Below are 24,464 nucleotides of genomic sequence, written 5' to 3'. Positions count from 1 at the left end.
GTGTTCCTCTAGCTCCTCCCTAGAATGTCTGCGTGTTCCTCTAGCCCCTCCCTAGAATGTGTGTTCCTCTAGCTCCTCCCTAGATTGTCTGTCTGCCTCTAGCCCCTCCCTAGAATGTGTGTTCCTCTAGCTCCTCCCTAGAATGTCTGCTTCTCTAACTCCTCCCTAGAATGTCTGTTTCTCCAACTTCTCCCTAGAATGTGTGTTCCTCTAGCTCCTCCCTAGAATGTCTGTCTGCCTCTAGCCCCTCCCTAGAATGTCTGTGTGTTCCTCTAACCCCTCCCTACAATGTGTGTTTCTCTAGCTCCTCCCTACAGTGTCTGTGTTCCTCTAGATCCTCCCTAGAATGTCTATGTCTGCCTCTAGCCCCTCCCTAGAATGTCTGCGTGTGCCTCTAGCTCCTCCCTAGAATGTCTGCGTGTTCCTCTAGCTCCTCCCTAGAATGTCTGCGTGTTCCTCTAGCCCCTCCCTAGAATGTGTGTTCCTCTAGCTCCTCCCTAGATTGTCTGTCTGCCTCTAGCCCCTCCCTAGAATGTGTGTTCCTCTAGCTCCTCCCTAGAATGTCTGTGTTCCTCTAGCTCCTCCCTAGAATGTCTGTGTGTTCCTCTAGCCCCTCCCTACAATGTGTGTTTCTCTAGCTCCTCCCTACAGTGTCTGTGTTCCTCTAGCTCCTCCCCCTCCATAGAATTTTAAAAACACCAACTGTCACGTCTTATCTCAGTAATGGGGAAATTTGTCTTCACTGGATACAGAGCTTACCACTTAATTGAGAATGATCGATCAGTCCAAGAGGCGAAAGAATCAGATTTCTCTGATAAGATACATTACGAAGTTTCTTATTTTCATCTATATTATTGATTTATAAAAATTAAACCAATGTTTCCACTTTAAGCTTTGGCTGCGGTCCGATAACCTTTTATTATTACATCAAGTGAAACGGCGACATTCATAGTTCTGCAGTAAAGTGTCCGCATGGTAACGACATTGTACATCCATGTAGGGTACGAGACAACGGGTGGGTCATATATATCTATATATACAATACAATCTGAATAAAAGTACCTTTATTTTCTGTACAAGGTCAAACCAAATAGATCGGAGTCATCTACATATTAAAAGGGGTTAGAAATAGGAAAAAAATGACCTTCTTCCAAAAAAACAACGCCACTATTGTCTACAGGTTATGTCTGGTACTGCGACTCAGCTCTATTAATATGAATGAGGCTGGGTTGTAATGCCAAGAACAGCCTGTGGACAGGTTGGAAGAAAATAGCCTAAATCCCCCTTTAAAGGGGTTGTCCATGGATAGACCTTGGTGACATGTCCATGGGATGTACACTAATGTCCAATTATTGGGGGAGAGTCACATTCTAACACTCAGTGATGATCTCAGTTATTGGACCTCGACTATTTGGCCATTGGTGACATATGTTAGCCACATACCGTCAATGTCTATCCTGGAGCAATCCCCTTTAATAAAGAAATATAAGGAAAAAAAAATTGGTTCAATCTATAGGATCTAACCAATGATTGCATCGGTCACCTCTATGGAGCTGAGCATTGCCAGCCATATTGCAACTAAAGTAAGCTTATCTTATAAAAATATATATATAAATCTCATGTACAATGGCATCCTCCTCCTATATAAGTACCAAGAAGTATCTATGTATTCTTCTGCTCCCCCCTCCAGTGCTAGTGTTTGTGAAAAAAGGCAGGGATTAGGCAGATTTCACTCTACCCAATCCCTTTGCTCTCGAGTCCATCAAACCATGAGAATTCATTATGTATCAGTTGTAAGAGCATGGGTGTGATTGGCCACTATGTGCTTAAAAATACAGACTAAGGCCTCGAAACGCGCGAGTACGAATCAGCAACCAAAACTAAGGAAAACCATGTCACAGATATTAAGTCATATGGGTTGGGGGGTTGTAGAATGTGATGGCCTCATGTACATTTAGGCCCGGCATAAACAATTACATTGGAGTAGGGTGTTAAGATAAAAAACTTGGGGGTGGGGGGTGGGGGTGGGAAGTCATTAAAAGTAATTCAAGTAATGGGAGCTGACTATACAGATCATCCTTGTCAACGGGATTCAACGTATACATGCACTGATTTCAATGGTCATCATGTAATGCTTCTTTTCCCCTCTGGGGGTGCTGCAGGGAACTTGAGCACTTAAGATAAATCCAAAGCCAATATATCAGCCAATAACATGCGGCATCTGAGTTCAGAAGCGCAACTTGCTGTAGGTTTGCTGGTGGACCGTATAATTTTCTACAGAGTATACAGACAAAAGTGCCACCCCCTCAAAAAAAATTAATATAAAACACAATTTTGTTAAAATGTAAGCCTATATACACTATACTTGCTGTGACAATATTAACTGTAGAAGTTACCCGTATACAGACTAGTACAGATTAGGTGCGGCAGGTATATAGACGACATTATTTTAATTTCCAATAGGTTTAACATTGTAAATAGCCATATATTTGGAAATCAACCAGATGTGCAGTGGTGTATTTTAGTGTGAGTGGATAGAAGTGGAGTATTGTACTCATTAGTACAGAATAATCCGGAATACCCTATGTAATAATCACTATGCATAGTACAGGGCTGCCCAGACAAAAACACATGGTATTCTACAGGCTTCTAATATGGATCACATGGATACATTTGGGAAAATACTTAGAATATGATCAGACTTGCAATGAGAATTTTATTTTATGGTTTTATATACTGTAAATGACCATTCATATAAAAAAAACAAAACAAAAAATATATAATCAAAATACCATGCATTACGTAAATTCACAAAGTAATAGCTATGCTACCTTTTACCCGTCGGCAAATATTCAGTTTGCTTCCCTAATCCTGGATTATTGTATTGTGGGACAATTCCAGTGGCTTATTGGCACCTTCCTGGCACTGTGCTCTCAGACTACACCCAACTGTTCCCCTGTACTCTGATATAGACACAAACATTCTATAATTCTCCAAATGTTCAACATTTCATAGCTTTATTTAACAAACAGAAGGCCCGCAGGCACATAAGGCAGGAAAACGTAATCATGTATAGAAAGGAAAGGGTCCATGCAAATAAAAATGGCCACTGAGTAACATCCTCCTACCTGATATATCGCCTTCTCCTACCCTTTTTGTCTAAAGATTGTTATAGCTTTGCCGTCATGAGCTACACAATATATACCGTATACTATAAGGCTAAAAGAAAAATAGCTCAGAAACACAAGGGATGTGTGTGACATTGAAGGAAAGAGGGTCCACAGATACATCAATAAAATGAAAATATATAATATAATATTCCTCTGAATTCCAAGAAAATAATAATGGAGCGGTCATATAGCCCAGCTCTATACAATCAATTTAGAGGTAAATCACCACATATATTCTGTGCCGATTAATTTCCTCATAAATATTCACAGCAGTCAAAACCCAGTTTTTCTGTTATAAAGTTCCAAATTCCCTACATAGACATAGAATTGCATGAAATGATACCATCTTCCTGCAGCCACCACTAGGGGGAGCTCCCTGTATACAGAGATACATGATAAGACCCTGTCTGCAGCCACCACTAGGGGGAGCTCCCTGTATACAGAGATACATGATAAGACCCTGTCTGCAGTCACCACTAGGGGGAGCTCCCTGTATACAGAGATACATGATAAGATCCTGTCTGCAGCCACCACTAGGGGGAGCTCCCTGTATACAGAGATACATGATAAGATCCTGTCTGCAGTCACCACTAGGGGGAGCTCCCTGTATATAGAGATATATGATAAGATCCTGTCTGCAGCCACCACTAGGGGGAGCTCCCTGTATACAGAGATACATGATAAAATCCTGTCTGCAGTCACCACTAGGGGGAGCTCCCTGTATACAGAGATACATGATAAGATCCTGTCTGCAGCCACCACTAGGGGGAGCTTCCTGTATACAGAGATACATGATAAGATCCTGTCTGCAGTCACCACTAGGGGGAGCTCCCTGTATATAGAGATACATGATAAGATCCTGTCTGCAGTCACCACTAGGGGGAGCTCCCTGTATACAGAGATACATGATAAGATCCTGTCTGCAGCCACCACTAGGGGGAGCTCCCTGTATACAGAGATACATGATAAGGTCCTGTCTGCAGTCACCACTAGGGGGAGCTCCCTGTATATAGAGATACATGATAAGATCCTGTCTGCAGTCACCACTAGGGGGAGCTCCCTGTATACAGAGATACATGATAAGATCCTGTCTGCAGCCACCACTAGGGGGAGCTCCCTGTATACAGAGATACATGGTAAGATTCTGTCTGCAGCCACCACTAGGGGGAGCTCCCTGTATACAGAGATACATGATAAGGTCCTGTCTGCAGTCACCACTAGGGGGAGCTCCCTGTATACAGAGATACATGATAAGATCCTGTCTGCAGCCACCACTAGGGGGAGCTCCCTGTATACCGAGATACATGATAAGATCCTGTCTGCCGTCACCACTAGGGGGAGCTCCCTGTATACAGAGATACATGATAAGATCCTGTCTGCAGTCACCACTAGGGGGAGCTCCCTGTATACCGAGATGCAGTGAGTGCTCCCTAGTGGTTGCTTCTGGTAGCACTAGGTATAATGGGAAACTAATACAAATATATAAATTTGCAGAATAAAAGCAAAAGTAATAAATTCGTATTATTAGGACGTTATCAGTAGGTGTGAAGTTTCCCCCAAGACCCATTTAACAGGTAAGATAATTACTTTAAGATGCATAACTGTTGTGCACAAAAAAATATAATCTATTTGTATCATTCATAATCTGTACCATAAATATAACTTTTATATAGAAATTTCTCTTGTTATGATAAATTATCTGTAAAATAAAGTTTCCGAGCTGAAGGGAACAAATACTTTGCTATGAAGGCAACGGGCGACTTAACCTGGATGTTTGAGAATAATAATAATAAGGATTTAAAAAAAAAAAATCAAATTCTAGGAAAACCCATAAATGTATGGATCTCTACTATAGATATATATTTGCATAAAAGGGTGTATATACTTTTGCAGCCATGTTTTTATTGCTTCAGTTCATCTATATAAACATCTTTGCATAGAAGCTTGATTAAAACCATCCCGTTGTTTTACAGTCCTGCGCAAATTCAGTCTACATAGGTCTGCACAGGAGCTGTGTACACAAAACGGTAGAAGATTTTTTTTCAGGATTGCGTCATGTGTTGTAATAGATGCTTTAGAGGGGATGGGAGGGGTAATAAAAAGAGGGTTGCAAAAGTCCACATACCCTTTAAGTATGACAGGTTGGGTTACAATAAGGCTACAGCTGAATCCTTATTGGCAGTGGTATAGAACAAGGCCTGATTCAGCCTCCTGTGTGATAAACTTTCATAATCCAGAAAATCTGTTAATCCGGCATTTGGAATTTCTGCAATGTCTAAGTAGAAAAATCGATTTAGACTTTTTTTTTCCTGATATCTCGGACTTTTATATATTTATGTGCATACAATAATCTAAACAAAAAAAAAAAAATCAGATGTTCTGGAAGTTTGGATCCCATGAGGTCCGACTGATACCGGATTAAATCTTATCCTTTCTCCTTTTTTGTTTCTCCAGTGAATAGAATCTGAAACAAGTCTGTGTAAGACATAGAAGCAGTCTCCTGCATGGCAGATAAAAAAAACGGGCACAGGAAGTTCCAGTATATAATATTTCAAGAAGAGAAGACTGTCAGGTTATCAAAATGTACTTTTTGGAAACCAGAGACCCCCTTTAAATCTATCAGGGTATTATCCTGGACAAGACTCATGCATACAGGCACTTATTAGAAATTGGTTGGATGACCTATAAGACATCTTTTTTTGGAGGTTCATGTGATAAGGGGTCTCTGATAAAAGGCTCTGTGAAATGTGTAATTAAGCGGTTAAAGGGGGGTGTCCAGTTAGGGTTTATAGGTATAAAGGAGGGGGGTAAACTGGACAACCCATTAGAAAATAATTAAAAAAAATACAGGTGCAGCCTGAGTATCATCATCAGTATAGATGATAGAATATAATCTGAGATTGTGCTGGGACTTCCTGCTGTGAGAGAGGGAGATGCAGGGGATGTCCTGTTAGGGCATATGTATATAATTGGGGAGGGGTAAATTGGACATTCCCTTTAAGAAAAAAAATGTACAAGAATACAGGAATAGCCTGAGTATCATCATCATTATAGATGATAGAATATAATCTGAGTTTGTGCTGGGACTTCCTGCTATGAGAGAGGGAGATAGAGGGGGATGTCCTGTTAGGGTTTATGTATATAATGGGGGAGGGGGAAACTGGACAATCCCTTTAAGAAAAAAAATGTAAAAGAATGCAGGAATAGCCTGAGTATCATCATCATTATAGATGATAGAATATAATCTGAGATTGTGCTGGGACTTCCTCCTGTGAGAGAGGAAGATCGAGCCGACACACTGCAAAAATGCCTCACGCTGCTGCATAGAACTTACTATACAATTACTCTTCATACCTACAAGTTGAACATATCTATTGGGAGTAATCAAAAACTCTGAATTAAACTTATTTTTGTTTTCCAATTTGTCCAAAATAAATGTGAGAACTTTATATAAAGTGCATGAACCAATGAAGGCAGATATAAATTACTCTGACGGTTATTCCTCATCATACTAAAAATAGGTCATGCCTACAAACGGGAGGAGATGAAACTAGGGTGGATTATTTTGCAATGGTCCCAAATCATTAATGGGCCTTTGATGTTTGAAAAGGATAAAGTTGTTTGTATCTGCCGAAATTTCTAGACATATACTGCACATACCGCAACAATCAATAAAAATTGACAAATCCCTGCAGTACCTTCTTACGACCAACAGATGTCACTGCTGCTTAACGTCGACTCGTGTCAGAAGTTGTACACAATTTATGGCATGCTGGAAAGAGCAGTTCAGCAAATTCCAAATCTCTTTAACATGCAGATTAAAAGTTAACATTAGAATGCAAAAAAAACCCAAATAATATAAAACATCCTTGAGTTGGCTGTCAAGTAGGACACAGAAAATAAAGTAAGTTACTCTTAATATTATACATATAAAAATATTCTGGTAATACATCTAGCTGGTAGTTTCAATGCATGTGGTGAAGAAGGTTTAAGAATAAAATATATATTTCGAGCACTTAATAGAATACGGGTAAGAGCCTGAGTATCATTGACATTCTGGAACATTCCATCACGGCACACATTGCTTTACTGCAGGAGAGAGTCATTGCAAATGAACATTCCCTTTAAGCTCCATTTAAGGAAGATGGGAGTTGCTAATTAATGAGGACAATATGCGTGAGTCGTTACTGAAAACCAATCAGATAACAGCTTTTATCAGACTAACGGTGCCCATACACCTTCTTTCCCCCCCTGACCTCCCCATACAAATGCATGCTCAGTTTGGCCGAGTGTGCTTGTATTTCTAGTAGGGGAAGGAAATGAGCCACCGCCCAACTCCTCTGTCTGGGTTGATTAAAAAAAAAAAAAAAAAAAAAAAGGATCAGGTTACGAAATTCAATATGCCCAGTCCTTGCCAGCTGTCGGGTCAGCTGTATACATAAAATAGTTGGCCGCTCCCTCCAAAAATCACTGGGTTTGATAAGTTTAAAAAATAAAATGGACCGACAACTATACGTGTATGGAGGTGTGCCGATTCCTCCTTTTCAGGAGAAGGAAGGATTGGACATGTTGAATTCCATCATGTCCGATCCTTTATTCTCTCGAAAAATAAGCTGCTGTATGAAGTATCTGGCATATTCTCCTCTCCCCGTGGAGAATAAGAAAATTCTCAAAGAAACCAAGACTGTAGGCGTTCGAGAGATTTTGGAGGATTATCTGCCCCAAAAAAGGACAACCAATCCTACGGCAGCAAATACAATTCTCCCCACCCCAGTGTGAACAATGCAGATGTGTCGGCGCCCATGGACTGATAACGTATATCTGATCTGGTTTTTGTGTGGAGTGTGTATATTGCAAAACATAAAGTGACAAAAGTACAAGGTAGTAAACAAAAAGGTAAAAAAACAACATTCGAAGAGGCAGAAAACGAAAACAAAGTGTCATAAAACAATTGGTTCTGCATTGGACTAGTGGAGATAGGATTAACCTTATGGTCAAAGCAGGAAAACACCGTGTAACAGCTAGACGTACATCTCACGACCGGGAGGGTCACTTCTCTTACTCCATAACATTACCCGATAGTCCAATAACGAGTGGACAACTCCATGGTTAGCTCCAGTCTACCTCCGGTATGGGTGGCCCATCATAAAAAAACTCAGCCCATACCAAAACTAATGACATCACCGATGCTTAAAGGAATAAAGTGACTGTGTGAAGTTCCTGGTGAGCTGAAGATTACTCAAGCCATAACTTGGCCATCTCCACCATGTGTAAGAGTCTGGTTCTCCTCCAACAAGATCAGGGGAAAAAGCTCGATGGGTCCATGTAACCCATTCCAAGGTTCTTAATTTCACCTTCATTTACAAGAGGTTTTATGAAGCCCATGAGCTTCTCCGCTTGGCTTTGCTGGGGCTTTTGAATGAATTCCTTCATGACATCACCACCACTTACTTGAGGCTCGAGGGTTTGCATTAACACTAACGCATTATCAACCTCCACCCTTTCCACCTTTGAATATTCCTGGTTTGGAACCAGTATAGAGTATTGGTCAGTTCTCACATTTTCTTTGTGTTTTGGTATTAAAGCAAGCGCACTGTTTTGGTTCACTTTGTGGACTTCAACATAGTCCATCGCTGGAGAAGCCATGAAGGGCATCTTCTCGTTGAGTAACAAGTTCAACATGTCGGCCTCAACGCCCTTGGAATGCAAATCTCCCATGTCATTCTGTTGATCCGAGTTTTTATTATCAATGTTCTCAATTGTTCGGAAGTACATGGGTTGTCTCTTGTCTTCCGTCGGCATTGCAAATTTCGACATGTTGGCGTTCATCATCCCAAGCGCCAATTTACAGACATCTGTGACATTGTGATAATTGGATTTTGGCGAATGGTTGCTGGATACTTTGCCATCAGACCAACTGCAAGATTTGTTATCATTAATATTTGAAAATGTGGTATCCAAGGGTTTGTTTTCTGAGGGCCAAGGAGATTTTGGTGTCAAATGGTCATGGACACCATTCTGGATGCTTTCGAAACCCTGTGATGGGACTCTTTGGTCTTTATTTCCTTCAGAGGGAGCGAAGGGGCTATCGCAGCTTCCACGGCCGGAGTCATTATCTGTATCCACAGGGGAAACTTTCATATGTTGGCACTGAGATTCTCTTTCAGGACTGGAAATGAGGTGCTCTTTGCTGTCGTCGACCTCTAAAAATTCCACCAGAAGGTCTTCATAGTCCGAAGTTGGAGGGAATCCTTGGCAGCCAAGGGCAACCAGCAAATCTTCAGATTTTCCACTCTGGTAAAGAGAAGAGGAACGTTTTAAAAGGTCAAGCAACTAAAAAAGTTAAACACACAAATTAGATAAATGTATACAAATTTTTGACGTGCTGGAAGACTTTTGTTTATGGTGATGTTGGTTGGACTGGGCATTTTGTTTTCAACATGCCGAATCCTCTTATTCTCATGGGAGAAGTTGGGCTGGGAGTAATGGGACAACAGCTTTCTAAAGTCTGTGACCACTCTTAGACCATGAATGTATCCGAAAATCTCATTGTCCACAGCCAGTCCGAATAGTAGTACCCTACTTAGTGTCAGCAGCTGGACAAGGTTGGTGGTGGCATCTTGGAAAAAAGTTTGGTGGGGCCAGCATCTCACTTCTGGGATTCATACCACCAAACTACCACACAAGCTCTTGAGCATATTGGTTTGGTGGCCTTCTGACCCTCTCCACTAAAGTTTAAGGGAGTAGACAGCTGATCTAACTATTTTGGAAGGGCTGTCTAATGTTTATGGTGGTGTTGGATTGGGCATGTTGATTTGACCATGCTCATGGGAGAAGTTGGGCTGGGAGGAATAGCCGTTGACCAAACACGCATTGTGCCAACAGCTTTCTGAAGATTATGACCACTCAAACCATAGATGTATCTGAAGACCTCATGGTCCTCAGCCAGTCCAAATAGTCGTACTACCTTACTGCCGGCAGCTGGACAAGATTATTGGTGGCATCTTGGAAACAAGTTTGATGGGGCCAGTATCTTACTTCTTGGACTCATATTACCAAACTACCACACAACCTCTCAAAACAACATTTTGCTTTGGTGGCCTCCTGACGATCTTCAGACGTTTACGGGAGTAGAGAGCTAATCTAATGACTCTCTGACTCCCTTAGCGTTCAATGAGAAAAGTTACTTCCATTCTTGGCCTCTTTTTCTTGGCTGAATCGGATTGGCAAACATCCACAAGGGGAATAATGGAGCTAAGACAATTGATTAAGGTGTGATTCGAAGAACTAGGACAGAAGAACTAGACTGCACAGGGACCATAGGTGTCGAAGGTCCTTTAGGTCACCGAGGAGGTGGTCCACCAAGGGCACTGGTCATTCCTGCCCTGTATAGTAGACCATATAGTCAAGTATGTTCAGATCATAGAAGTTGTGGCTAGCCTGGATTCCTGCTGCAGGAGACCTAAAAACCCATCTCAAAACCTAAAGTAGATTCCCTCGCTCTATCACCATGACAATGCCAAAAAGTGACTGAAACACATATATAGAATAGAATAAAAAAAGCTACATTTACCTTAAGTAGTTGGGTATCAAATCCCATAATTTTTGGCCCAGGAACAGGAGGACATATACAGGACATCCAACTAATGCAAAGAACGAAAAAAATAGTAAAAAATATAAACGACTGCTAAAAAGAAGGCATTAACATAAACCTATATCGAATATCATTCTAAATATTATTTTCCCTGGTGTCTAGTGGGAACCATTTTGGTGGTTTTAAGTGGATAGTGAGGGATGTGGGGTTAGGTATTCTTATATTCACTTAATTTGTGTAATTTTCCCCTGGTGACACAATACACCGAGTTGAATGATTAAAATATGGATTAGATTATATTCCCTGGTGGCCAGTGAGGATAATAATTCTTGGTGTCCTGTTAACTAGTGGGAAGTACTATTCTGTGGTTTCCAGTTGGCACTAAGGAACATGGGGTAAATAATATTCCCTGCTGTCTAGATGGTGGTGGTAATATTTTTTGACACCAAGTTGAGAAGGAAAATAAATTACGGTAGTTATATTCCCTGCTGTCCGGTGGGAGGGAAAGTAATGTCCTGTGATGCTAGTGGGCAGAGAGGACGGTGGAGACATATAATATTTCTTGGTGTCTAGAGGGTAGGCAGGGAAGTAAGGGTAATATACTTTATCATTTGATTGAAATGCCAAAAACATTTCTCGATGCTCAAAGTAATAAGGTTTGGTTATATGCCCTGGTGTCCAGGAGTTAACGGAATTACTTTGGTTTCTAGTTGTTAGAAAAAGCCAGTAAAGATATACAATATTCCTTGGTGTCTAGTGGGATGATATACCCCAACATCTAGTCTGTAAATCAGGATAGAATTTAGGTATATTCCCTGGAGGTCAGTGGTTAGGGAGGAACTGGAGGAAAGTTAAAGATTCCTCTAGGATATTGTGGGCACAGATTCTTTTTTCATGGTGTCCAGCGGTTTGTTCAGCGGACATAGGGAATACCTTTCTCTGAGATTCAGTAGAGAGTTTGGATATTTTTCCTGGTGGTCAGTGGTTAGGGAGGAATGTTAACGCTTCCTCTAGGGATATTGTGGACACAGATTTTAATTTCATGGTGTCTGGCGGTTTGTTCAGTTGATATAGAGAATACTTTTCGAGTTTGGATTTATATCCCTGGTGGTCAGTGGTTAGGGAGGAACGTTATATCTTCCTCTAGGGATATTGTGGGCACAGATTCTAATTTCATGGTGTTTGGCAGTTCGTACATTGGTAGCTGCTACTTACTTGCATCTTTTCAATGTCATTGTCCAGATCATAATCAAGCAGATGATGACGGCCAACACCGCTACCGACACCCAGAGCGTTAGATCTTGCTTCTTTGTGACTGGCGGAGATATAATGTCATTTATGGGTCAATATTTGTACGGATTGTGTAGGACTAAGTCACAAAACTCTACAGTCTGATGGTCGGATACCATAACACACGGTCCAGTTATACCTGCAGGGATCTCAACATATCCCTCCTCGCCCCATTCGCTCCATTTCCCGGTATCGGCTTTGCACCGCACTTGGACGATGTAGTTTTTTCCTGGGGTTAGGCTAAATACCTTCAACTTGGTTTGTTGTTCGACACGATGTTCCTAAAATGGGAGAATAATAATAACCAGATCATATTTACAGTTCTAGAATGTTCTAAATTCAAAAATGTAAAAAGTTGATTCCACCGGTGGAAGCAGAAAACAAGACAGTGACTGTCAGATTTTGGCTACATCAATCCAGAACGAGCCCCCAAGATTTCCAGGTTCAGAAGACCTTTGTTAGATGTTAGCTAAATCTATCCGGGACGAGCCTTCAAGATTTCCAGGTTCAGTAGACCTTTGTTAGATGTTAGCTGAATCCATCCGGGACGAGCCTCCAAGATCTCCAGGTTCAGAAGACCTTTGTGAGATGTTAGCTAAATCCATCCAGGAGGAGCCCCCAAGATTTCCAGGTTCAGAAGACCTTCGATAGATGTTAGCTAAATCCATCCGGGACGACCCCCAAGATTTCCAGGTTCAGAAGACCTTCGATAGATGTTAGCTAAATCCATCCAGGATGAGCCCCCAAGATTTCCAGGTTCAGAAGACCTTTGTTAGATGTTAGCTAAATCTATCCGGGACGAGCCTTCAAGATTTCCAGGTTCAGAAGACCTTTGCTAGATGTTAGCTAAATCCATCCGGGACGAGCCCCCAAGATTTCCAGGTTCAGAAGACCTTTGCTAGATGTTTGCGAGCCCTTCCTTACCTCCCAAGTCTGCTTTTTCTCCTCTCGAAAGCGCACTTCATACTCTATCGTCATCCATCCCATTTTGATATCGGCCATCTCTGGTGGGTTCCATTTTACCATCAGAAAAGGCACGCTGGACTCGTTACCCTCGTAGTAGAAGGACAAGTTTTTCGGGGGGTAGGGTTGCACTAAAATCAAAGAAACAAAGATTATTTTTTCACAATGGTTTTTTTATTTTTGTATAATTTGTTATAGAATTTTTCACTTTGTATTTTTACTTTTTAAATTCAACGTGAAACTTTCGGGTGTAAGTGCCTTATCTGTAAAAGGCCGCCAACCAGGGCCGTATTTAGAGTTTCTGCTGCCCTAGGCACTTTTAGTGCCGCCTCCCCCCATTGGTGAGTATGACACTATCGGCAGTGACTTTTGGCAAGAATCGCTGTTGTGAAAATAGCCTTTTGCAGCAGATCGGGCAGTTTTTTCGCATCTGTCGTGTAACGGATCACTTACGGCAACACTGCGTTCGGCCTCATTCATTCCCTATGGGATTTGCGGCACTTGCTGTGATCTGGCAAATGCGGTACCATACCTCCCAACTCTGGAAGGGAAAGAGGTATAAAGGTTGCGGCGCCTCGGCAAATTTTAGGCCAAGCCTCTGACCACAACCATTTCACAACTAGTCACACCCATATCCAAGTCCCAACCACACCCATTTAGCACTGCTGATCACACTGTTTCATATACAATAATTATAACCAAAAAAAGATATGGCCACACAGTGCTCCATACTGTATAATGGCCACACATGATGCTCCATACTGTATAATGACCCCACATGATGCTCAATACTGTATAATGGCCACACACAGGGCCGTATTTGCCACTAGGCACTCGAGGGCACGTGCCTAGGGCGGGGACGATGCTGGGGGCGGCACCTGAGCAAGGTTTTTTTTTTTGTTTGTTTTTTTTTCACCTCCTGACCGCCCCAACCCCCGCACGCCCCCCCCCCCTCCGGGCCCAGCCTCCCACCTACCCTCCGACCGCCGCCCCCCCGCCTCCCCCCGCCCTCCTTGAAGACGATACTCACCCTGCTCCAGCGATGCCTGGTCTCAGCTTCTGTATCGCGTCCTGAGTGAGCGGTCACGTGGTACCGCTCATTAAGGCTCATGAATATGCGCTTATTCATGAGCCTTAATGAGCGCTATCACATGACCGCTCACGCAGGAAGAAGGTGCTGCGCCTGTGCGCCGGGACAGAGCCGGAGGGATGTCGGCGCGCCCGCTCGGTGTGAGACAGCTGACAGGTGAGTATGAGGGACAGAGGACAGGGGGATGAAGGAGGACGGTAAGCCGCCCGTGCCATGCAAGATGGGATAAGGAGCGGGGAGCGGAGGGGGGTGGTGGAGTGATGAGCCATGCATAGGGGATGAGCCATGCATAGGGGGGTGGAGTGATGAGCCATGCATACGGGGGGGGGGGGGGTGGAGTGATGAGCCTTGCAACGGGGGGGGTGGAGTGATGAGCCATTCATACGGGGGGGGGGGGTGGAGTGATGAGCCATTCATACGGGGGTGGGGGGTGGAGTGATGAGCCATTCATACGGGGGGGTGGAGAGATGAGCCATGCATACGGGGGGTGGAGAGATGAGCCATGCATAGGAGGGAATATGAGTCATGCATACAAGAGGTGGGGGGGGATATGAGCCATGTATACAGGAGGGCGGGGGGGTTAGAGCCATGCATACAGGGGGGGGGATTATGAGCCATGCATACAGGAGGTGGGGGGGGGAATTATGAGCCATGCATAGGGGGATATGAGCCATGCATACAGGGGGGGGGGGGGGGAATTATGAGCCATGCATACGCGGGGGGATATGAGCCATGCATATGGGATGGGAGGAAGATGAGCCATGCATACAAGATGGGAGGGGGGCATTATACACTATTGAGCATCATGTGGGGTCATTATACAGTATTGAACATCATGTGGGGTCATTATCCAGTATGGAGCATCATGTGTGGCCATTATACAGTATGGAGCATCATGTGTGGCCATTATACAGTATGGAGCATCATGTGTGGCCATTATACAGTATTGAACATCATGTGGAGTTATTATACAGTATGGAGCACTGTGTGGCCATTATACAGTATGGAGCATCATGTGTGGTCATTATACAGTATGGAGCATCATGTGTGGTCATTATACAGTATGGAGCACTGTGTGGTCATTATACAGTATGGAGCATCATGTGTGGCCATTATACAGTATGGAGCATCATGTGTGGCCATTATACAGTATGGAGCACTGTGGCCATTATACAGTATGGAGCATCATGTGTGGCCATTATACAGTATGGAGCATCATGTGTGGCCATTATACAGTATGGAGCACTGTGGCCATTATACAGTATGGAGCACTGTGTGGCCATTATAAAGTATGGAGCATCGTGTGTGGCCATTATACAGTATTGAGCATCATGTGTGGCAATTATACAGTATTGAGAATCATGTGGGGCCATTATACAGTATTGAGCATCATGTGTGGCAATTATACAGTATGGAGCATCGTGTGTGGCCATTATACAGTATGGAGCATCATGTGTGGCCATTATACAGTATGGAGCATTGTGTGGCCATATCTTTTTTTGGTTATAATTATTGTATATGAAACAGTGTGATCAGCAGTGCTAAATGGGTGTGGTTGGGACTTGGATATGGGTGTGACTAGTTGTGAAATGGTTGTGGTCAGAGGCGTGGCCTAAAATTTCCCGAGGCGCACTACGTGCGCCGCAACCTTTATACCTCTTTCCCTTCAAGAGTTGGGAGGTATGGTACCGCATTTGCCAGATCACAGCAAGTGCTGCAAATCCCATAGGGAATGAATGAGGCCGAACGCAGTGTTGCCGTAAGTGATCCGTTACGCGGCAGATGCGAAAAAACTGCCCGATCTGCTGCAAAAAGCTATTTTCACAACAACGATTCTTGCCAAAAGTCACTGCCGATAGTGTCATACTCACCAATGGGGGAGGCAGCACTAAAAGTGCCTAGGGCAGCAGAAACTCTAAATACGGCCCTGGCCACACATGATGCTCCATACTGTATAATTGCCACACATGATGCTCAATACTGTATAATGGCCCCACATGATGCTCAATACTGTATAATGGCCACACACGATGCTCCATACTGTATAATGGCCACACATGATGCTCCATACTGTATAATGGCCACACATGATGCTCCATACTGTATAATGACCACACATGATGCTCCATACTGTATAATGGCCACACATGATGCTCCATACTGTATAATGACCGCACATGATGCTCCATACTGTATAATGACCACACAGTGCTCCATACTGTATAATGACCACACATGATGCTCCATACTGTATAATGACCACACATGATGCTCCATACTGTATAATGGCCACACATGATGCTCCATACTGTATAATGACCACACATGATGTGCAATACTGTATAATGGCCCCACATGATGCTCAATACTGTATAATGGCCACACATGATGCTCCATACTGTATAATGACCCCACATGATGCTCAATAGTGTATAATGCCCCCCTCCCATCTTGTATGCATGGCTCATCTTCCTCCTATCCCATATGCATGGCTCATATCCCCCCGCGTATGCATGGCTCATATCCCCCCATGCATGGCTCATAATTCCCCCCCACCTCCTGTATGCATGGCTCATAATTCCCCCCCTGTATGCATGGCTCTAACCCCCCCTGCCCTCCTGTATACATGGCTCATATCCCCCCACCTCTTGTATGCATGACTCATATTCCCCCCTATGCATGGCTCATCTCTCCACCCCCCCGTATGCATGGCTCATCTCTCCACCCCCCCCCCGTATGAATGGCTCATCACTCCACCCCCCCCGTGTGCATGGCTCATCACTCCACCCCCCCTATGCATGGCTCATCACTCCACCACCCCCCTCCGCTCCCCGCTCCTTCTCCCATCTTGCATGGCGCGGGCGGCTTACCGTCCACCTTCATCCCCCTGTCCTCTGTCCCTCATACTCACCTGTCAGCTGTCCCACACCGAGCGGGCGCGCCGACATCCCTCTGGCTCTGTCCCGACTCCCGGCGCACAGGTGCAGCACCTTCCTGCGTGAGCGATCACGTGATACCGCTCATTAAGGCTTATGAATAAGCGCATATTCATGAGCCTTAATGAGCGGTACCACGTGACCGCTCACTCAGGATGCGCTACAGAAGCTGAGACCAGGCATCGCTGGAGCAGGGTGAGTATCGTCTTCAAGGAGGGCGGGGGGAGGCGGGGGGGCAGCGGTTGGAGGGTGGGTGGGAGGCTGGGCCCGGGGGGGGGGGGGGGAGAGGGGGCGTAGGTTGGGGCGGTCGGGAGGTGAAAAAAAAACAAGCAAAAAAAAAAAACCTTGCTCACTTGGTCAGGTGCCGCCCCCCGCATCGTCCCCGCCCTAGGCACGTGCCCTCGAGTGCCTAGTGGCAAATACGGCCCTGCCGCCAACCCATGTTTCCTTTAGAATTAAAGGGATTTAACACTTTCAGATAAGTGGACCCCAACCAATCAGATAATAGTAACAAGACAAATAGAGATAGTATTCACCCTTCCTTTTTCCACCTCAAGCTCCTCCTTGATGTCTACGTTTTCGCTGCAGAAGTCATGTCATAACTACAACAAACAGCCCAGCGGCTCTGGTGTTGTTGACGAGCACTGTAGTCATGACATCACCCCCGCAGCCAAAACACAGACACAGTAGCAGTGCTGGTAATATCTCTATTTGATTTTTATACTACTATCTGATTAGATGAGATCCACTTTTGTAAATGTGGAAAACTCCTTTAAAAAAAATTGACCTGCCACTGTGTCAAAAGTGATGTTTTTGCTCTTATTTTACTCCTGCCGCTCCCCTGAGAATTCAGTTTACAAAAAAAAAAAATCTGCAATACGATTCCAGAGATATGGCCTTTTTTATATAGTTGCCTACAGGATCCTCTGGGGCGTGTCTTTAGGCTGCTCTGCATAATTACCATATGAGCCACACCCCTTGGTAAAGATCAGGAAAAATTTGCAATAAATAAAAAAAAAGCCAATATCTCTAAAACCATAAAGCCGATTTAAGAGAAACAAAAAACAAAATACTCAGAGGAGCGGCGAGAACAAAATAAGACCAAACCTGGCCACCTTTGAATTAGTGTCAGATTTTCTTTAGGCTGATCCAGCAGATCACCGGTGATCATTTGTTCAGTTACATAACCCCCAGATAAATAGTGTATGTTTCAGATTAACAATTCTAGCATTTATTTTCTGAAAAGATTGTTCTCTAAGCCAAATATGTACAGATCCGAGGGTGCCCTACTCAAGATTTACAACTGCTGGTAAAGTCATTCTAAAAATGGAGATAAATATAACAGGGACGTATTTATAGAATCCACAGTATAAGTATACACACGCTATATAGGATTGTGCAGCTCAGCGGCTAAGCTCTGGCCTATTTAAAGGGCGTATAGATACAAGATGACGGCTCAAGGACAGCTGTAATATCCGTACAGGGAAAGAGACAGGCTCCGTAAAGAGCATACGCTACAAGTACATACGAGATAGATAGATAATAGATCGATAGATAGATAGATAGATAGATAACAGATAGAGAATAGATAGATAATAGATATATAGATAAATAGATAGATAATAGATCTCTTACCTATGTCAACTATTTCAAAGTCAAATACTTTAGACACGTTCCATCCAAGAGCGTTGGAGGCATTCACAACAACAAAGTAATACATCCAGATGGAGGAATGCGCTTTACTGAAGTAGCAGGAGTTTGGCCCTGAAGTTTGATAATCTGGACACTCAACCTGTGTTTTATTTCTGAATAGTAAATATAAAACCAAAATTACATGTTAATAGCTGAGCCACAAGCAAAACACAAAAACTTCAACAGAATGTAACTACTATAATACTGCCCCCTATGTACAAGAATACAGTTGTGCTCAAAAATTTACATACCTCAGCAGAATTTTTGCTTTCTTTGCATTTTTTTTTTTCAGAGAATATGAATGATAACACCAAAAGTTTTTCTCGACTCATGGTTAGTGGTTGGGTGAAGCCATTTATTGTCAGACTACTGTGTTTTCTCTTTTTACATCATAATGACAACCCAAAACATCCAAATGACCCCGATCAAAAGTTCACATACCCCATTTCTTAATCCCGTGTATTGCCCCCTCTAACATCAATGACAGCTTGAAGTCTTTTGTGGTAGTTGTGGATGAGGTTCTTTATTTTCTCAGATGGTAAAGCTGCCCACTCTTCTTGGCAAAAAGCCTCCAGTTCCTGTAATTTCCTGGGCTGTCTAGTTTGAACTGCACGCTAGAGATCTCCCCAGAGTGGCTCAATGATATTGAGGTCAGGAGACTGAGATGGCCACTCCAGAACCTTCACTTTATTTTGCTGTAGCCAATGACAGGTCGACTTGGCCTTGTGTTTTGGATCGTTGTGATGTCAAGTACGTCCCATGCGCAGTTTCCGGGGTGATGATTGCAAATTTGCCTCCAATATTTGCTAATAACGTGCAGCATTCATCTTTCCTTTATCTTTGACCAAGTTTCCTGCGCCTTTGTAGCTCACACATCCCTAAAACATCAGCAATCCACCTCTGTGCTTTACAGTAGGAATGGTGTTCCTTTCATCACAGGCCTTGTTGACCTCTCTCCAAATGTAACGTTTATGGTTGTGGCCAAAAAGTTCAATTTTGGTCTCATCACAACAAATTACCTTGTTCCAGAAGTTTTGAGGCTTGTCTCTGTGCTGTTTTGCGTATTGTAGGTGAGATACTTTGTGGCATTTGCGCAGTAATGGCTTTCTTCTGGCGACTCGACCATGCAGCCCATTTTTCTTCAAGTTCCTCCTTATTGTGCATCTTGAAACAGCCACACTGCTAGTTTTCAGAGAGTCCTGTATTTCAGCTGATGTTATTTGTGGGGTTTTCATTGCATCCCGAACAATTTTCCTGGCAGTTGTGGACGACATTTTTGTTGGTCTACCTGACAGTAGTTTTGTTTTTACAGAGCCCCTGATTTTCCATTTGTTAATCACAGTTTGAACGCTGCTGACTGGCATTATCAATTCCTTGGATATCTTTTTGTATCCCTTTCCTGTTTTATACAGTTCAACTACCTTTCCCTGTAGATCCGTTGACAATTCTTTTGCTTTCCCCATGACTCACAATCCAGAAACATTAGTGGCTGGATGAAAGATGCAAGAGTCTGTCTGGATCCCAGAAACTCACTCTGCTTTTATGCACACACACTGATTACAAGCAAACAGGTCACAGGTGAGGATGTTACATTTAATTGCCATTCACACCCATTTGTGTCAACTTCTGTGCATGTTACCAGGCCAAAATCACCAGGGTATGTGACCTTTTGATCAGGGTCATTTGGATGTTTTGGGTTGTCATTATGATTTAAAAAGAGGAAACAATAAATGGCTTCACCCAACCACTAGCCATGAGTGGAGAAAACGTTTTGGTGTTATCATTCATATTCTCTGAAAAAAGAGCCAAGAAAGCAAAAATTCTGCCGGGGTATGTAAATTTTTGAGCACAACTGTATAACTACTATAATACTGCTCCTATGTACAAGAATATAACTACTCTAATACTGCCCCAATGCACAAGAATATAACTACTATAATACTGCCCCCATGTACAAGAATATAACTACTATATTACTGCCCCTATGTACAAAAATATAACTACTATACTACTGCTCCTACGTACAAGAATATAACTACTATATTACTGCCCCTATGTACAAGAATATAACTACTATAATACTGCCCCTATGTACAAGAATATAACTACTATAATACTGCCTCTATGTACAAGAATATAAGTACTCTAATACTGCCCCTATGTACAAGAATATAACTACTATAATACTGCCCCATGTACAAGAATATAACTACTATAATACTGCCCCCTATGTACAAGAATATAACTACTATAATACTGCTCCTATGTAAAATATTATAACTACTATAATACTGCCCCTATATACAAGAATATAACTACTATAATACTGCCCCATGTACAAGAATATAACTACTATAATACTGCCCCATGTACAAGAATATAACTACTATAATACTGCCCCATGTACAAGAATATAACTACTATAATACTGCCCCTATGTACAAGAATATAACTACTATAATACTGCTCCTATGTACAATAATATAACTACTATAATACTGCCCCTATGTACAAGAATATAACTACTATAATACTGCCCCATGTACAAGAATATAACTACTATAATACTGCTCCTATGTACAAGAATATAACTACTATAATACTGCTCCTATGTACAATAATATAACTACTATAATACTGCCCCTATGTACAAGAATATAACTACTATAATACTGCCCCATGTACAAGAATATAACTACTATAATACTGCTCCTATGTACAAGAATATAACTACTATAATACTGCTCCTATGTACAAGAATATAACTACTATAATACTGCTCCTATGTACAATATAACTACTATAATACTGTTCCTATGTACAAGAATATAACTACTATAATACTGCCCCATGTACAAGAATATAACTACTATAATACTGCCCCTATGTACAAGAATATAACTACTAGAATACTGCCCCATGTACAAGAATATAACTACTATAATACTGCCCCTATGTACAAGAATATAACTACTATAATACTGCCCCATGTACAAGAATATAACTACTATAATACTGCTCCTATGTACAAGAATATAACTACTATAATACTGCCCCATGTACAAGAATATAACTACTATAATACTGCTCCTATGTACAAGAATATAACTACTATAATACTGCCCCATGTACAAGAATATAACTACTATAATACTGCCCCATGTACAAGAACATAACTACTATAATACTGCCCCATGTAGAAGAATATAACTACTATAATACTGCTCCTATGTACAATAATATAACTACTATAATACTGCCCCTATGTACAAGAATATAACTACTATAATACTGCCCCATGTACAAGAATATAACTACTATAATACTGCTCCTATGTACAAGAATATAACTACTATAATACTGCCCCATGTACAAGAATATAACTACTATAATACTGCTCCCTATGTACAAGAATATAACTACTATAATACTGCCCCTATGTACAAGAATATAACTACTATAATACTGCGCCTATGTACAAGAATATAACTACTATAATGCTGCTCCTATGTACAAGAATATAACTACTATAATACTGCTCCGATGTACAAGAATATAACTACTATAATACTGCTCCTATGTACAAGAATATAACTACTATAATACTGCTCCTATGTACAAGAATATAACTACTATAATACTGCTCCTATGTACAAGAATATAACTACTATAATACTGCCCCATGTACAAGAATATAACTACTATAATACTGCCCCATGTACAAGAATATAACTACTATAATACTGCCCCCTATGTACAAGAATATAACTACTATAATACTGCCCCCTATGTACAAGAATATAACTACTATAATACTGCCCCTATGTACAAGAATATAACTACTATAATACTGCCCCTATGTACAAGAATATAACTACTATAATACTGCTCCGATGTACTAGAATATAACTACTATAATACTGCTCCTATGTACAAGAATATAACTACTATAATACTGCTCCTATGTACAAGAATATAACTACTATAATACTGCTCGTATGTACAAGAATATAACTACTATAATACTGCCCCATGTACAAGAATATAACTACTATAATACTGCTCCTATGTACAAGAATATAACTACTATAATACTGCCCCATGTACAAGAATATAACTACTATAATACTGCTCCTATGTACAAGAATATAACTACTATAATACTGCTCCTATGTACAAGAATATAACTACTATAATACTGCCTCTATGTACAAGAATATAACTACTATAATACTGCTCCTATGTACAAGAATATAACTACTATAATACTGCCCCCCTATGTACAAGAATATAACTACTATAATACTGCCCCTATATACCAGAATATAACTACTATAATACTGCTCCTACGTACAAGAATATAACTACTATAATACTGCCCCCCTATGTACAAGAATATAACTACTATAATACTGTTCCTATGTACGAGAATATAACTACTATAATACTGCCCCTATGTACAAGAATATAACTACTATAATACTGCTCCTATGTACAGGAATATAACTACTATAATACTGCCCCTATGTACAAGAATATAACTACTATAATACTGCCCCTATGTACAGGAATATAACTACTATAATACTGCCCCTATGTACAAGAATATAACTACTATAATACTGCTCCTATGTACAAGAATATAACTACTATAATACTGCTCCTATGTACAAGAATATAACTACTATAATACTGCCCCTATGTACAAGAATATAACTACTATAATACTGCCCCCGATAGATGGACTATAGAAGCTGTAACTGCGGATCCGTCTTACTTTTCCGTCCAGTAGAGCAGGGTGTATTTGGTCTGGAGTCCACTATCAGACCCAGGTTTCCACCAACAGGAAAAGGTTTCCTTCTCGTAGGATCGGCAGTGGCTGACACTTGGTTCTCCGGGTGGTGAGTGCGCTGTAAGGAATATGGTGAAATCAAGTCATTTTCCACAACACTTCTTGATGTTACAATTTAGATTCTGGACGTCTCACTATTGGAGATTGCTCGCTTGCATTTTCCCAGTGGGCTTACTTGCCCTCCCCAGGTCCAGTGCTATGTCTCCACAGCTGTCCCTGATCTCTGTTGATGGGCTGCAGCGGTGACATAATGTAAACCACACTGCAGCCAATCACTCAATCACTGAGCTCAGTACCTCTGCCAATACAGTTGCTGAGCTCAGCGACTGACTGCAACGCTGTAGACTCCAACGGACCTGGGGAGGGCAAGTGAAGACTTTTTTTTTATTTTATTTATTTATTTTTTTACATGCCTACCTAAGCTTCCAGGGAAAAGTTAGGTGTAGTTATACAATCCCTTTAATGAGTAAACTGGACAAACTCTTTAAAATTTTATTAAAATTCATGTTTGGAAAAAAAAGTTCATAATTATATGGGAAAACATATTCCGTGCAATCGTAGTGAAAAGATAAATAAAGTTAACTGAAAAGATAAAAAGTACAAAAACATTAAATAACAAAACAAAAACCTACACATTCATACCATGAAAAAAAAATCTAGGTTTTTAAAGGGTTAAAAAAAGATAAGCGTTTTTCGACATTTTTTATTTTTCTATTTCTGAAAAGTACTTACCATTCAAAACGGTTGCCATAATTAAAAGTGGGACCAACAGCGTACAGACCGCCTCCTGCAGCATTTTGGCAGCCGGTTTTAAGCCTTGTTCAAAATTGGACGATTAATGATTCGCTAAAAGAGAAACATCATGGAAATATGTTAA

The 24,464-nt window shown here is 41.6% G+C and overlaps 1 protein-coding gene across 1 annotated transcript in view; it reads right to left on the bottom strand.

Moving 5' to 3' along the window:
* Positions 1 to 6,257: 6,257 nt before the first annotated feature.
* The window catches only part of PRLR (prolactin receptor), a 30,679-nt gene continuing 12,472 nt past the window's right edge, over positions 6,258 to 24,464 (bottom strand). Inside the window, exons 2-9 of the mRNA XM_077281754.1 lie at positions 24,320 to 24,433; positions 23,513 to 23,645; positions 18,679 to 18,848; positions 12,979 to 13,148; positions 12,194 to 12,335; positions 11,980 to 12,079; positions 10,744 to 10,813; positions 6,258 to 9,464 (exon numbers count right to left, since the gene is read on the bottom strand). Coding sequence (XP_077137869.1) covers positions 8,469 to 9,464; positions 10,744 to 10,813; positions 11,980 to 12,079; positions 12,194 to 12,335; positions 12,979 to 13,148; positions 18,679 to 18,848; positions 23,513 to 23,645; positions 24,320 to 24,383 — 1,845 coding nt within the window. The 5' untranslated portion in view covers positions 24,384 to 24,433 and the 3' untranslated portion in view covers positions 6,258 to 8,468. The remainder of the gene's footprint in view (positions 9,465 to 10,743; positions 10,814 to 11,979; positions 12,080 to 12,193; positions 12,336 to 12,978; positions 13,149 to 18,678; positions 18,849 to 23,512; positions 23,646 to 24,319; positions 24,434 to 24,464) is intronic.

Source organism: Ranitomeya variabilis, chromosome 1 (assembly GCF_051348905.1).
Source record: "Ranitomeya variabilis isolate aRanVar5 chromosome 1, aRanVar5.hap1, whole genome shotgun sequence".
In the NCBI taxonomy this organism is placed as follows: Eukaryota; Metazoa; Chordata; class Amphibia; order Anura; family Dendrobatidae; genus Ranitomeya; species Ranitomeya variabilis.
This window is presented reverse-complemented; position numbering and strand designations above follow the sequence as displayed.